The sequence below is a fragment of the Periplaneta americana genome, chromosome 3, assembly GCF_040183065.1.
Source record: "Periplaneta americana isolate PAMFEO1 chromosome 3, P.americana_PAMFEO1_priV1, whole genome shotgun sequence".
In the NCBI taxonomy this organism is placed as follows: Eukaryota; Metazoa; Arthropoda; class Insecta; order Blattodea; family Blattidae; genus Periplaneta; species Periplaneta americana.
The window spans coordinates 156,749,325-156,766,542 of NC_091119.1; the positions used below are offsets into that span (position 1 = coordinate 156,749,325).

Sequence of the window (17,218 nt, forward strand, 5' to 3'; positions counted from 1 at the left end):
GCCTAAACATCCGGGCTCTAGTCATCAGTAAGGGAATATGGCCATCGCGATCTCCAGGTTGCGATTTCTATTTATGGGGGAACTTAAAAAATAAAGTGTATCGGAATAACCCGATTACATTGGAGCAACTGACAGACAATATAAGAAGGGAAATTGCAGCAATTTCGGAAGAAGTAATACATGTTAATGTAAATTTTCTTAAAAGATGTAAGAAATGTGTGTCGGCACAGAGACATCATTTACATCTTTTATGTCAAAGATAGTGGTTATTGTAATTTTCATGAAAAATCTATGCGCTCTTCACCCAATCTCTCTAGCACAGCTTCATCTCTTACTCTGTTACGCGTAGCGTTTTGAGTTAAAAATCTAAAAAATTAATATCAGTACAGAAATAAGGAATATGTAGGTCTACATACTCGATCAGTGTATAACTTGACCTTTAACGCTACTGATTTATGAATTACAGTGGTATACGTTGAATGAAAGAAAATAAAAAACTTAATCCTGGAAAATATGCCCTCACCTTCCTTGTCCGTAACGAATATCACAAATTTGTGCAGGATCAAGTCCCTGTGCTTCGTGAAAAACTTCCAGCTGGCTGAATATTTCTCAATGACGAAGAAGAGGAAATTTACCGCTTTGTTATTCATCTACTCAATGAAGCTTGTTCTATGAATGTGCAATTATAGGATGGTTGATGTCGCAGTTTTCTTCGAAGAACTGCTAGAGGACAACTGGAGATTTCAAAATAAGAAGAATTACATCAGCAAACAAGTTGTCTTACAACACTGAATAAAATTCTGATTCACTGGAATAATAATGTAGCCTACTGTACAGCCTATTTTGAGCAACAAACTATTTTCAAACTCACAACTCATACAGGCGAGTGGTATTCTCATACACTTCTCAAACGTCGACATTATTAGTTCTTCTAATTAAAATATAGATGTCATGTAAATGGCACATACTTTCACATTATCCTTTTCGTATTTGTTTTTTATGTTAGTCTACCTATGAATTGTTTTTTCTTAACTATCATTCAGAAGATATAGGCCTACATAAGTTAATAATCCACCTTTCATAATGATATAAAAATAAAGGTTCGTTTCTTGCATTGCACTAATAGTACTGAATCAGTAAAGAAATTTTAGTCTTCTGAGAAAACGGTAACGTAGTTGGTATAGTGCTGGCCTTCTATGCTCGAGATTGCGGGTTCGATCCCGACCGAGGTCGATGGCATTTAAGTGTGTTTAAATACGACAGGCTCATGTCAGTAGATTTAGTGGCATGTAAAAGTCCTCCTGCGGGGAAAAAATCTGGCATACCGGCGACGCTGATAAAACCTCTGCAGTTGCGAGCGTCATTAACTAAACCATAATTTAATTTTCTGAGAAAACAGCAGTATGATAAATTGCGCGAACTAAGAATACACGATAAAGGAGCTATCCCATATCAAGAATAGGCTATACAGAGTCTGCAGCGAGCCCGAAACTTTGCCCATATTCTCGGCTCATGCCCACAGGGAAACTTACTCAGGAACTCGAGACACCATAGAATAAGAACAGAAATTGAACCTGCCTTTTCCCGAAGGGTCATGAAGGTCATGAAGAAGCTATAGTGAGGATCACGTGAGAGCAGTTCCTAAAAGGCTAATTTGGCCGTCTCTTCAGTGTTGCCAACTAATACCAGATATCACCAAAGACAGTAAAATCACAATGACATGTACAACAACAACAACAACAACAACAACAACAACAACAACAACAACAACAATAATAATAATAATAATAATAATAATAATAATAATAATAATAATAATAGTAATAATAATACGAGCCCGTAATAATATACTCTTAACAATAATGATGTCTTACTTATTCACTACATCTCATCTTTATGTTGGGAGGTATTTTCTAAATGGTTCAATAATTTTTGAAAGAGTAGGCCTACATTTTCCACCTGGACCTCTCGCACATTATGTTGGAAATTAGTAGATTAATATGATCTAATATTAAAATGTATTTTGTCTGACAACATGAAATTCATTGCTTTGACTAAACAGTTTACGATTGACGAGACCTAACCTAAAAATGTATTTTGTTTCATCACGTGAAATGATTAGTACAAACTCCGAAAACCGAATGCCACATTAAAATGTATGTTTAAGAATACTTACTTACTCCTAATAATTTTGCTATTTTAGTTATAATCGCTGTCTCCATGTGCATTTTCTATCGATCACCGAAGTGCATGTATCACACCACATGTTATATTTATTTACACTTATCTCAATATAATCTTGAATTATAACCACAACACAACACATAAAATAACTATTATGTATTAATATAATTCTGATATTAATTAATTAATTATGTTCTAATTTCAATAGCTTCCAGTAACCGGCTCAGAAATCTAGAACAATTTGAATTTTCATAATTTCCACTACCGACAACAGCTATTCCTGCTGCCAACATAACAGTTAGGAAATCACTACCAGTTGTAGTATTTCTCAGTATCGAAATTCGAAACGAAGTTGGCAAAAGAAAATTCAACCTTCAAACCATAATCCACTAGCATGTGTAGTAATGGGGGAAAAATGGTTAGGTTTCACCCTTAGGGTATTAAGTAAGCTGATCCGGATTCTTTCATCAGAGAACACTAGAGAACAGCTCTTAGTAACGGAGCCCACAGATAGATTCCCAGTTAGGTTACTTACCTTCCCTAATGACGGAGCGAATACCGACGGTATGTATGATCACATATCACCGTCCTTCGCAAGTCTCTCGTGGCTCCGACTTAAAGAACGTAGAACTTTACACTCTTTGTCTTTACTCTTTCGAATTCTGCACATTTCAACACCAAATTACCTTTCGTCTCGTTTCTCTTATCTATACTCTAACCACGACGTAAATACCAGATCACTTATCTGTGGCACGCTAAGTATACCTCTTCATAGAACATCTTGTTATTCATCATCTTTTACAATATCCACCTCGCGTCAATGGAATTCCTTGTCACAAAGTATTAGGGGCTGCAAGACAATAAACACCTTTAAGAACAGCTTAAAAGATAACCTTATTAGCATTTCACTCCAATCATACTGATTTAAACTATCACTGACTACATTGTTACTTTTTTCTTTAGACATCATCCTGATTGTGCTGTATTTTAATTGTCTCGTAATAATCTCTTTCTATTATCTAATATTATTTGAAATATATTAACATTCTATGTATTTTAGTTTAATTCTGCTACACAGTTTATTTCAGTGTTTAATTAATAGTTCATAGTATTTTGTTGTTTAATTTGTAAATAACTTTTGTATACATGTAACTCTCATCTAAATCAAATTGTTGGATTCTTTGTAAGTTCATGCATATGTATATACACTTTTTGCTGGTTGAGTGGAAGAGAAGGCCTTACGGCCTTAACTCTGCCAGCTAAAATAAATCATTATTATTATTATTATTATTATTATTATTATTATTATTATTATTATTATTATTATTATTATTATTATTATTATTATTATACCTAAAGCTCCGAAATGTAGAATGTTTCTGCATGTATTACTGGTGATAAAAAAGAGAGAAAATCTCTCACCTCCAAGAAAGTTTTTAAAATCTTACTCTTTTCTGTACTTCGATCGCCATAAATGCTACACGAATTTCCAAGAATCGGTCCCCTGCTGTCATGGTGTGAAACCAACATGTGACGTAATCATTTCTGGTGAGATTTTCTGATAATGCTGTGACTGAATTTCATAAGTGAATATTTTCAAACTTCCAACACAGGTGATTTAAACCCACTCATGTTTTACAACCAGCATATGTGTACATTATGCACTTCTAAATTTGCACACCCAGGCTTTTTTTATTGTTAAACCGGTTCCTCATTGTCATCTGAAAGAGCAGAACGTGTGTGTTCAGTACTGGAGACTTGCTGAGGAGCGGGAGTCGTATATGGAGTTAATATAATATTTAAATATTAGTTTTATAATGCCATTCTGATTTCTTATTTTGATTTACGTATTACATGAGAAGTTTGTATTTTATGTTTTTCGATGAGAAACGGTATTATTATTATTATTATTATTATTATTATTATTATTATTATTATTATTATTATCGTTATCGTTATTAGTGAATCTCCATTTATTAAGAAAAACTCCATTGTACTGTAGAAAAGTATGCTGGGGTTATAAGAAATATCCTAAAAAAATAAGTAAGTATGTAAACTACATTATGCATATCTAACTGTTGATTTCAGATTTTATTTTTCAAGTTTTTTATTTGGCTTGCGTCTTACCAATATCCTGTCATCCAGAAATATAATTTTGTTCCACCAACTTCCATTCTTATCAGCATATTTTAGACCAAATTGAAAAATCTCTTATTTTTATTGATGCCATTTAAATAGGGATTCTTTCTAGCCACCAAACTGTCATAGCCTGCTTTTCTGATCATTCTTCGAGTTGTTTCTGACTGTACATTCTTTTTTTTTTGTTTTTACTAGGTTATTTTACGACACTTTATTAACATCTTAGGTTATTTAGCGTCTGAATGAGATGAAGGTGATAATGCCGGTGAAATGAGTCCGGGGTCCAACACCGAAAGTTACCCAGCATTTGCTCATATTGGGTTGCGGGAAAACCCGAAAAAAACCTCAACCAGGTAACTTGCTCCGATCGGGAATCGATTCCGGGTCACCTGGTTTTGCGGCTAGACGCGCTAACCGTTACTCCACAGGTGTGGAATGTACATTTTTACCTACTGTATATCTTGTAATAGCTGTACTGCAAGTGTTAGTGCCTAATCCTGTAGTTCTGCTTTACTTTTCTTATTACAATACCATGTTCCTTTCTCACAGGTTTCTTGGTTACCCCTTCCGTGGAATTGACTCGAAAAAAAAATCGAAAAATCGAAAGAGAATTGGGAGGACAAATTTAAAAGGTAAGCAAAACGCGTCCTTGCAAGGGGTTGGGGGCTGTACAAAACTAAATATGTGGGCTCCAAGCCTGTTGGCCACTAGTCTCACTCCGGGTTACGCTGCTCCACTGAAGGAGCTCTAGAAAATTTTGAAGGGGAAGCCGAAATTGGACGTAACCTCTTAGGTACCACATACGCGAGGGGGACGGAGATTTGATCAAGTGATCACGGAACGGAATTGACTCTATTCTATCCCTACTTTTACAGGGACATCGCTTTATTTTTACCAACATTTTTAACATTAACCTGGCTATACTCGGAAACACTGTTGCCCCCTTCCATTACAGGAGTTTGATGTTACTAGTGGAATATGTAAACAAATCATTTTACTAGGTATAGGAGGAGAGAAAAGTAGTGTATCCATTTATGTTGTAGGGAAATACAATATTACGATTTTCAGTTTGATCATCACTTTTACGGAATTTATCAAAATACAGTAGAGTAGTAACATTTTTTTTCAAAAACTCAACTTTTCAGGCGGCTATGTTCGTTATGTAATGTCTACTTTATTTAGCATATTAATTATTGATGTTATCATACAATATAGAGAGTGCATTTAAATTGAGGGGGGGTCATAAGTAAAGGGCTGTAAGTGCACTTAAGTTACTTTTGAGAAAATGGGGTTTAAATATTTAAGCTTTCGTAAAATCGGTGAAATTTTTTATTTAAATTTTAATGTGTGATGCGATTAAAATATCCCTTTGCCACTAAAATTTTAGATACTTTAGCTTACACTGGATGCACTTAACTCATGTTATTACAAATGTCACTAGCATTCCTCTGCTTCTAGCCAGCTCAATTCAAAATAAGCTAATCTGAATTTTTAAACAAGTTGCTGAAAATGGTTGCCGTTCATTGCAATGCAGGCTTCAATTCAGTACGCATATTATTAAAAACATTTTGAAGCATATTCTCTGAAATTGAATTTATCGTTTCTTGAATATAATTTTTTTAGTACGATATTATTAATATAGGTTCTTTCTTCTATCGAAAACGCAACCATATTTCTGAAACACACTATACACTGCAGTGTTTACTTCACTGCTTGAAGACTTCGAATGCAACAGCGGCCGTAAGTTTGTGTGTCTGATGGGAGCAAGGACATTAGTGAAGGGGTGAGAGTGAAGTACATTCAGAAATGCAGGTACAATAAAAATGCAAGTAAAAATAAAATGATGTCCCTGTATATCTTAAAATAGGCTTGATGTCTGCTACTGTACTCTTCTTCATTTGTAGCATTCCGGCAAATTTTCTATTTGAAACCCCGTTTTCATATTGAAAAATTATGAGTTCTCTTTGCTCCAAGGTCAGGAGTTTCCTCTGCGCACCATACTAATGTCGCTGCTCCATTTACTGCATTTAACTACAGTGCATATCTTCCTGTTGTCCTGTTGGCGGGGTGCAGCTACACGAGTATTCCGCTTGCCAGTGGTATAAATATGACAAATCACATCAAGGGATCGAATATTAGACTAAAGTAAAATATATTTTTTTGGTTTAACACAATAAGGTAATAACTGAATTCGAAAATCTAGTAAATTGCATCTGATAATTTGAAATAGTGTATCACTTTAATACACATTGAGTGTAAAAAGTATTCGCACGGTGGGTAATAAAAACATATAGCAATAATAAATGTGCTTCAAATCCTATACTCTCAACTTTTTAGACATGAACACAAGTTACGTACAAGTATATACGTCTCTGTTATTAGTTTACATATAAACACAAAATTAATTGCACAATTCTCAAAATAAACAATTATATTTGATTAAAACACAATGATACCAAACAAAAATACGAACAAAAAGTATTCGCACACTGGTCACACTGTAGTGAGTTCCTTTTCAATTTCAGTACTTTGTAAGGTAGCCCTTGCATTTTACAATAGCCTCTAACCTTCTGGGGATAGAATTTACTAAATTTGAAGTAATACGTGCTGGAATGTTGTTCCACTCTTCTATGATTGCAGTCTTTAGAGACTCTTTGTGGTAATATGGCTGGTTCTAAGTGTTATTTCTAAATAATCACAAAGGTCTCGATTGGGTTGATGTCTGGTGACCGGGGAGGTGTCTTAATGTTCGAAGGGATGTTATAGAGAATCCACAGTCGAGTATAGTGGGCCGTATGTTTGGGGTCGTTGTCTTGCATAAATATGAAATTGCTCCCGATTCCCAATTTTTGGGCACTAGGCACTACATGACCCTTCAGAATATCAGTGTAACGTTGGTGATCCTTACTGCTCTCTATAAAAGCCAACGAACCCACTCCTGCTGAACTCATGCACCCCCATACTAGTACTCAAACTCCACCTTGTTTCACTGTGGGACGAAGATTTTTCTTTTCTAGTTCAGCATTTTTTTCTCCACACAAAACTTCTCCCATCAGATTGAAATATATTGAACTTATTTTCATCACTGAAAAGCATTCTGTTCCAAAAATCTAGGGACCGGTTAAGATTTGTTTCAGCAAAGTCTAATCTTTTACTCTTATTCTACGGCGATTGTACCATGGCATTCGCTGCTCCTTAGGTAATTTCGGATTGTACTGTCACATCCACTTATACCGAGATCACATTGAAGCTCTGCGGCACTAATATGTGGATTCTTTTTAATTTTTCATATGATTGTTCTGCCACTGTATTCGTTTATTTTTCCTGCCAGCCACTTCTCCTTAAATTTTCGTTCGAATTTCTTTCCCCGTATCTGTCTATGATTCCCTTGATGGTTGAATTACCTCTCTTCACAAACGTTGATGTTTCACTCAGTGTTTTACATTGATTATGCAGAAGTTTCTTTCCCTCTTAGTCCCATTTGAGGTGATAGCTATATACTACTTGTGATTCTAGAATCAAACTGACTTAGAACATGCATTACGAGCTTTTTCTTAGTACCATGTGCCTACTGCGTTCCGCATGAGTGCTTTTATTCGTCAACAGAGTTGAGTGTGCGAATAATTTTACGCTGTAATTTTGTTAGGCATTCAATTTATTGAACTATGACAGACCCTACACGCAAAATTATGAACATGTATTGTGTGTATTTGCTATGTGATGCATTATTATTGTACGTGAACAGTTTATTTCATACCAAGAGTTAATAGTACTTCATTTAGGTCTGAAAAAATCGTCGTGCGAATACTTTTTACATTCACTGTATTTATATAGCCTACAAACTACTGTATATCTGCATTTCAGGAATTAAAATAGGAACCTAATAACTACTGACAGTTAATGGCCGAATATGATTGGGAGCCATTATATACAATATGTAATCATGTGGGAGTAGAATATTTTATGCATAAGGTTATGTATGTAATATCTGAATAAAAATAATATGAGTGCTGACGTAGTAATAGTATATAGGCCTACTTACGCTTTTACTTTATTTGTCTTCTTCTGACTTTCCGGTTTAGACACTTTTGACTGTTTCCGTTCACTGTTCTAACCATCTTGTTCGTGGTCCTCCCTGATCTCTTCGTCCTATTGGTCTATACGATAGGACTGTCTTTGGATAACGGGAATTTTGCATTCTTTCAACATGTTCTTTCCATTTATCCCTGCATTCTACTTTTTCTATTATTATATTTTTAGCTTTTAATTTTGCTCTAATATCTTCATTCCTCTGGTGGTCTAATATTGTAGGATCCTAAAATTGATGTCAGAAATTTTATTTGAACTTCCTGTATTCTAGATTTCTCTCTTTGCTTTATGAACCATGTTTCACTGCCAAATTTTAGCATTTGTTTTGCTGTAATGTTGTGATCTGACTTGAGTTTCTTTTAACATTTGCTTCCTAAAATGTCGTCTTATAATTCCATTTACTGCATTATATGTAACTTATGTAGTTTCTGTTTTATGTCTTCATTTCATGAATTTGATATAATATTCCCTAAATATGATGGCACTTGCTCTATTATTTTATTATTTACCACAAATTTGACTCTCTTTATTTCTTTTCCTTGTAAGGCCATTGATTTTGTTTTGGATGTGTTTATTCTCATTTAATAATCTACTGCAATTTCATTCAAAATTTTAATTGATCTTTGTAAGTTATCTTTATTGTCTGATATTAATAATTAGCCATCTGAATATTGTTGAGTGTTAACTTTTAAATGTCTATGTAATTTTATTCCATAATTCCGTACCAAAGAGAGCCATTTTTCTATTATGTAATTTATATATATATATATATATATATATATATATATATATATATATATTATGTTAAACAGTAGTGGTACTAGAGGGCATCTTTGTCGAATTCTTTGTCATTATTGTTTGTGAAATTGAATTTTGTAACTGTATTTTATTTTTTGTCTTCATATATAGACTTTTAATGTTTTCGATTAACATTTTAGGAATGTTATTTTCTTGCAATATTTTCCAAAGTTTTTGTTTTTAATTTGTAATTATAATATTTTGAAGTTATATGCAAAAATATTGCTTGCGTACATCGATCATTAATTAGCCTACCTTCTGCTTAACTCTAAATTATTATCGTCCTAGTCTTATCGTCCTTCAAATGACGGTTTAGTTTGTATCCTGGTAATAAATAATAACATCTTTAAGAGTGTCCTGACAAATGACTCTGGCTTCAGTGAGTGTATATTGCCTACACCATCATACTTCATCGCAGAAAGGAGGTAAGGAGGTAATTTGGGTATCGATGGCGAAAAAAAACTCTGTAATATATTCGTACTTTTTCCTGCTACCTAATGCCTGCCTCTCTCCGATTGGTCAGATTGTTATCGTTTACCCAGCCTTGTCTCACTCGCTCATGTGAATCCTTGTCTCTGCGCGTACACAGTATTTGAAGAAACGACGGCTAACACTATTTTCCCCCTTTCCACGCCTTGTAAAGTCTCCCTTCCCCTATCTATGATACCTGTCACGCCTTACTCACTTATAACAACAGACTTGTGATTCCTGCTGAGCATTTCCAGTGTTCACTTGTTAACCAGTAATTAAATGTTCATTTAAGTTCAATTCGGAACATTGTTTCAACATGCAGCAAGCAACCAACAACTACCATTGGCACGGGGAAGCAGGAAGAGGTTCGTATTTATTTAATGTACCATTAGTTGGTATTGTTTTGAAATAATGAGGAAATGCAACTAGTTTTGAAACATCGATTAATAATTTATATTGACTTTGTTAATTTAGTAAATAATACACGTAGCATAAGTGGTGGAAATATACTTTAATAGGTTATGTGTGTGATGGATCGTTTTTAAGATTCATAATTTATATTTTTTACATTTAAATAATTATCGTATTGTAAATATGTTTGGTTTTTGATTGGAGGTTAGGTAATCTTTCATCCGTATTAGGGCCTAAGCAATAAAGCATGTTGAATGGTCTTAAAATGAATTATAGCGAAATTATTAATCGTTTTTAAGGTTGAATGACGCATTTTTGTAGAAACATTAATTAAATTGTAAGATTAAGTTTTTAGAAAAGAGTTCGCTGTTACACTCATTTACAATATTTAGGTACACACGAACTATTTAAAAGGGCAATTATTCCCAGTTCTACAATATTATAACGCTGTTTATCTACTTAGATAAAATAAGTTTAGAAGTATGAAGTATAATTTATAAGCAATAATCCAACTTAATTAATGAGTTTATAAGTATGAAGTATAATTAATAAGCAATAATCCAACTTAAAATGAAGAATTTAGAAGTATGGAGTATAATTAATAAGCAATAGTCCAACTTAACTAATGAGTTAGAAGTAGGAAGTGTAATTAAAAAGCAATAACCCAACTTAAATAATGAGTTTAGAAGTATGAAGTATAATTAATAAGCAATAGTCCAACTTAACTAATGAGTTTAGAAGTAGGAAATATAATTAATGAGCAATAATCCAACTTAACTAATGAGTTCAGAAGTATGAAGTATAATTAATAAGCAATAATTCAACTTAACTAATGAGTTCAGAAGTATGAAGTATAATTAATAAGCAATAATTCAACTTAAATAATGAGTTTAGAAGTTAACAATTGAGTTTAGAAGTATGAATTATAATTAATAAGCAATAATCCAACTTAACTAATGAGTTCAGAAGTATGAAGTATAATTAATAAGCAATAATCCAACTTAACTAATGAGTTCAGAAGTATGAAGTATAATTAATAAGCAATAATTCAACTTAAATAATGAGTTTAGAAGTTAACAATTGAGTTTAGAAGTATGAATTATAATTAATAAGCAATAATCCAACTCAACTAATGAGTTTAGAAGTATCAAGTATAATTAATTAGCAATAATCTTACTTAAGTAATGAGTTTAGAAGTATGAAGTGTAATTAATAAGCAATAATCCAACTCAACTAATGAGTTTAGAAGTATGAAGTATAATTAATAAGCAATAATCCAACTTAGCTAATGAGTTTACATGTATGAAATATAATTAATAAGCAATAATCCAACTTAACTAGGCCTATAGTCAGTCAAGGATGTGGAATAGTGTACAGTAGTCCTATATTGAAACATGACTCCTTCATTGTAGTAAAATACCTGGATATAGCTCACTCATTTGTTAAGCCTGTTAGGAGTTATATATCGAAAATAATTAGGATATTCACCTCTAGACATTTATTCATTATGCAGTGTAAAAATAATCTGTCATTTTTCAAGAAATAACTCAGTATATAATCCTGAATATGCACGTAGGCTATCCAAAGAAATATTCCTTCGCTCTTGTTAGTAGGCCTATCAAGTGTTGAGTTTTTTTCAGTGTTGTGTCATTTTTATAATTATGTTTTATAGTGCAGCTGTATATACAGTAGGCCTACAAAGTAATACAACCTTTAGATTTACTTAAGGGGACATTACATATACTGAAATGACTAACTTCCATATTTTTAAAGCTAAATTCACAAATTTTTACTGCTATATCTGGTTAATAATAAGACGTGTATAAAATTCCATCTGTCTATGATAAGTGGTTTGCATTTTATTAATACCTTAATAAAATATTGTATCGCCTCTTGCACCACAACTTACATCATTTTTGACTGATATTCACTTATATGATTCTTTATATATATTGAAACAAACATTGCTATTGGGTTTTGCTGTACAGTGGATCGGTAAATTACTAGGATTTTTTTTATGATTTTTAATTTTTTATTGTTTTTTCTTTCATAATAAAAATTCTAGTAATTTACTGATTAATTTTACAGCAAAACCCTATAGTAAGTTTAGATCCCATGTATATAAGGATCCATATAAGTGAATATCAGTTAAGAATAATGTAGACTGTGACGTAAAGGGTTTTTTAAATAAAGCGATTGAATATTTTAATAAAATATTAATAAAATGCAAACCACTTATCATAGGCGGATGAAATTTTGTACATTTGTCATTATTAACCAGATATACCAGTGACCAAATTTGGTGAATCTATCTTCATAAGTATGGTAGTTATTGATTACAATATTGTGAACCCTTGAAACTATGGAACTTGGAAGTTTCAGTAGGCTTATAGTGTCCCCTTAAATGATGCCTATCACGGTGTAGGAAGTACCTCTAATAATTTTTATAACTAAAATGTATTGTAATCAGATATTACTGTTATTTCATTAACCTTTTTATATTTTCATTTCTAAGGCATAGAAATGATATTCATTATCAGACTTGGTTCCGATTAATTTACAATTATTCAACATTATGAATTATTTAAAGATATTAATGTGGGTGGGGATTCGTCTAACATTATTATTTTTGTCATTATTACAGACAAATTAAATGAAATCAGTTCGTTAGAGAGTACCACATTGAACATTACAATTTATTTTAATGTGTTGGTAGTTTTATTAGATGTATGAGGCGATGAACGAGCACTCATACATTTGATAAATTTAAATTCATCATTAATATGGAACAAAATGAGAGTAGTTGATTCTTTCGCTGTTACTTTATATAGTAAGACAAAGTTGTATAAGGAAAGGAAAACGAGTTTATTTTGTTGTCATATGTGCATAGGTTTGAGATTATTTATTTTTATTTTTGCTAAACAAATACCAAACACATGAAATAGATGAAGAAAATTTTTCATAAGGGCAAGTAGGTCAAAAGGTCCAATTTCAGTACGTTAAGATAATAATACCGTTCACATTGCGGTGTTTTCAAAGGAGAAATATGCTTAAATACATCAATAAAAGTAACTCAAATAGAATGGTGTTCAGATTCTTTATCTTACGAAAGTAGAGAGTAACAGATAGAAATGTGTAACGGATCCATGTTAAAAAGCCTAGATAGTCCCATATGTAGTCTTGTAAATAGCCTGACGAAATTGTTGAATATATCTTTCAGAACTGCGAAACTCCAGGATTTTCTACTCCGGGAAGAAACTACTTGAAATTTGTAGAAAAAATTCTGAAGCTTAGAAAAAACTAGAACTAGAATATTTTAAATAATGTGGAATAGTTCCTTGCTAAATTTGTATCATTGTGTACATAACACATCTAAAACAAATATATACATAAATAAATTAAATACACTAGAACAATACGAAATATACAGACACACAAAAACACACCCACAACACATCCTCAATACACAATTAAATTTCAGAACACGCACTATATTCGACTCCACATTACTACGCACTCCCTAGCAAAACAACTGAAGAAAACGAAAGAAACAAGGACTTGACTAGTCATGAGGATGACTGACAAGAAGTCGAAACTAGTCAACTAGGTTATTTACCACTCAGTTTACCACTAGAAAGTTCTTATTGTAACAAAACTCTTAACTGATACAAAGTGTTAAACGTGTGGAATCAGGATGTATACATAAATATGTAAGCAAATAAGGACAAAGTAACGTAGCTGTAACAATTCAAACGAATACTATGACTCATCTAGCTGGAAAACTACAGTATTTTCCTTAAAAATTATCTCAGAAAGTTTCACACTGAATTCTGAATGAATATTGGAATTTTATACGTCAGAAGATGAGAGAGACTAGAGTTTTAGTAACCTCAATTAAAATCACCAAAGAAACTTGTTCTGTGACGAGTCTGAAAACAACGCTTAGGTTGCCACTTTTGAACTCAGACTTGAAAGCGATAATTTGTATCTAGAGACGTAGCAATATCTATCTCGTTAATCCAGACACTAAACACATTTTGTATTTATATTTAATAAATAAAAATATATAGTGATTTAAAATATAGCCTACACACTTACATAACAAAATTATCATCAAAGGTTTATTTCTGGTTTTATTAGCTTAAGGACATAAGTTACTCAATTGCGTGTACACGGGTGTGAATTAAAGAATTTGAGAATCATTTTATTCTTTGTATTTAGGCCTATGTGTTAAAATATTTTATCATCATTATAATCATTATAAATTACATGATTTAGGTCAGTTATGCATTTTTCAGTTGCGTACTTGTTGATCGTGTCTCCTCACGTTCGATCGACCTATCTCCGCTTTTCTTTACGTCTTCCTATCGTAAGAAGTATGGAAAGAAAGACTGTGCCTCTGCAAACATATAAGTTACAGTATTTATAGATTTAGACCGAAATGCACGTTTCAGAGTCCACGATAAAAAAAAATGTGCTTTGATTATACCGTCTGTGTAAACAACAGCGATTTCTTGTACACTGCTGAACATATTTTATTCACATATCAATTTATTTGCAAATATCATACATAAAATACAATATTTTAGTAAAAATTAATGGATCTATTTATATGGTATTTCAAATCAGCAATAGACAATGACGATTTATTTAAAATCAAATCCAATGACTTTTCTTCGTATTTCTTTTTTACTGCCTAGAATGAACTGACAAATGAAGTAGTGAAATTCCTATAAATTTAAAAATTACATCTCTGAATAAATAAATTATTTTCTAAAGAACTGAATGAGGTAGAAGTACATAGTAAGAATAAAAACATTAGAGATTTACATAAGGACATAAAGAAATTTAAGAAAGGATATCAGGCAACGGTAAATGCGATCAAGAATGAGAATGGTGACTTGCTTGCAGACTCTCATTCCATCCTGAACAAATGGAAGAACTATTTTGGAAAACTACTAAATGTACATAGGCCGATTAGAAATGATCGGGACGAAATTCAAATACAAACTGCTGAGCCGTTTATACACAAACCCACACTATCGAAATTGCGATAGAAAATCTGAAAGAGTACAAGTATCCAGGTATCGATCAAATACAAGAGAATGGAAGTGCATTATTTAGTGAAATTTATGAGCTTCTACTTGCTAGGCCTATTTGGGAAAAGGAAATTGTGCCAGAACAATGGAAGGAATCCATAATCGTAATCTTTAAGAAGGGGGAAAAGACTAACTATATTAACTTTCGAGGAATATAACTTTTATTAACATCGCACAAAATTTTTTCCAATATTCTTTTGAGAAGATTAACTCCATATGTAGATGAAATTATTTGGGATTATCATAGTGGTTTCAGACGTAATAGATCGATTATTGATCAGATTTTTTGTATTCGACAGATATTGGAGACGAAATGGGAGTATAAGGGCACAGTACATAAGCTATTCATAAATTTTAAAAAGGTATATGACTCGGTTAAGAGAGAAGTTTTATATAATAGTTTTATAGAATTTTGTATTAACAAGAAACTAATTCGATTAATTAAAATGTATCAGTGAAACGTACAGCAGAGTCCATATAGGTCCGTTTCAAATTCACTGCGGGCTAAAGCAAGGAGATGCAATATCACCTGTACTTTTTAACTTTGCTCTAGAATATGCCATTAGGAAAGTCCAGGATAACAGACAGGGTTTGGAATTGTACGGGTTACATCAGCTGCTTTTTTATGCAGATGACGTGAATATGTTAGGAGAAAATCCACAAACTATTAGTGAAAACACGGGAATTTTACTTGAAACAAATAAAGAGATAGATTTGAAAGTAAATCCCGAAAAGACAAAGTATATGATTATGTGTCGTGAACAGAACATAGTACGAAATGGAAATATAGAAACTGGAAATTTATCCTTTGAAGAGGCAGAAAAATTCAGATATCTTGGAGCAACAATAACAAATATAAATGACACTCGATAGGAAATTAAACGCAGAATAAATATGGGAAATGCCTGTTATTATTCGGTTGAGAAGCTTTTGTCATCCAGTCTTCTCTCAAAAAATCTGAAAGTTAGAATTTATAAAACAGTTATATTACCGGTTGTTCTTTATGGTTGTGAAACTTGGACTCTAACTTTGAGGGAGGAACAGAGATTAAGGATGTTTGAGAATAAGGTGCTTAGGAAAATATTTGGGGCTAAGAGGGATAAGTTACATCAGAATGGAGAAAGTTACACAATGCAGAACTGCATGCATTGTATTCTTCGCCTAACTTAATTTGAAACATTAAGTTCAGACATTTGAGATGGGCAGGGCATGTAGCACTTATAGCTGAATCCAGAAATGCATATAGAGTGTTAGTTGGGAGACCTGAGAGAAAAAGACCTTTGGGGAGGCCAAGACATAGATGGAGGATAATACTAAAATGGATTTGAGGGAGGTGGAATATGATGGTAGAGACTGGATTAATCTTGTTCAGGATAGGGATTCATGGTGGGCTTATGGAGGGCGGCAATGAACCTCCGAGTTCTCTAAAAGCCATTCGTAAGTAAGTATTAATTCTTACTTTCTACTGTGATTTCGGTCTAAGCTTTAACGCCTACGACATAGAAAGATCAACAGAAATGACGTACAGCTACCAAAAGTTGCTTTTCTTAAAATACTAGCGGTCATGGTTTTAAATTATGTTGTTATGCATGGAAGAATTTGCATAGAAGTATCACTTTCAAAGCTCTGATCCCACGGTACTATAGGTTACGAAAGTATAAATTATTTAGAAATTCATAATCTTTTAATATTTATAGTACCTTACTTACTTACAAATGACTTTTAAGGAACCCGAAGGTTCATTGCCGCTCTCACATAAACCCGCCAGCGATCCCTATCCTGTGCAAGATTAATCCAGTCTCTATATCATCATACCTAGAAATTATATTTAGTGGATGAAAATAACGGTACAAATTATTTTAATATACGAATGTATATACATTTATGAAAAAATGCATGCATCTACCAAACCTGTATTATTTATAAATAATGTCAGCTATCTCACTTTTTGTAATAAAGAATGTATTTTGTATGCAATCAAGAAAACAATAAAGTTTATCTTCTTATTGAGGTGCGAAGAAAAAAAT

At 32.6% G+C, this 17,218-nt stretch overlaps 1 protein-coding gene across 4 annotated transcripts in view; it reads left to right on the plus strand.

Moving 5' to 3' along the window:
- Positions 1-9,895: 9,895 nt before the first annotated feature.
- LOC138696751 (ETS homologous factor-like) overlaps positions 9,896-17,218 on the plus strand; it is a 293,387-nt gene continuing 286,064 nt past the window's right edge. The window contains exon 1 of one of the 4 annotated variants that reach the window (XM_069822117.1): positions 9,896-10,046. In XM_069822117.1, coding sequence (XP_069678218.1) covers positions 9,998-10,046 — 49 coding nt within the window. In that variant the 5' untranslated portion in view covers positions 9,896-9,997. The remainder of the gene's footprint in view (positions 10,047-17,218) is intronic. The other 3 variants (XM_069822116.1, XM_069822118.1, XM_069822119.1) reach the window with 3 other exon arrangements.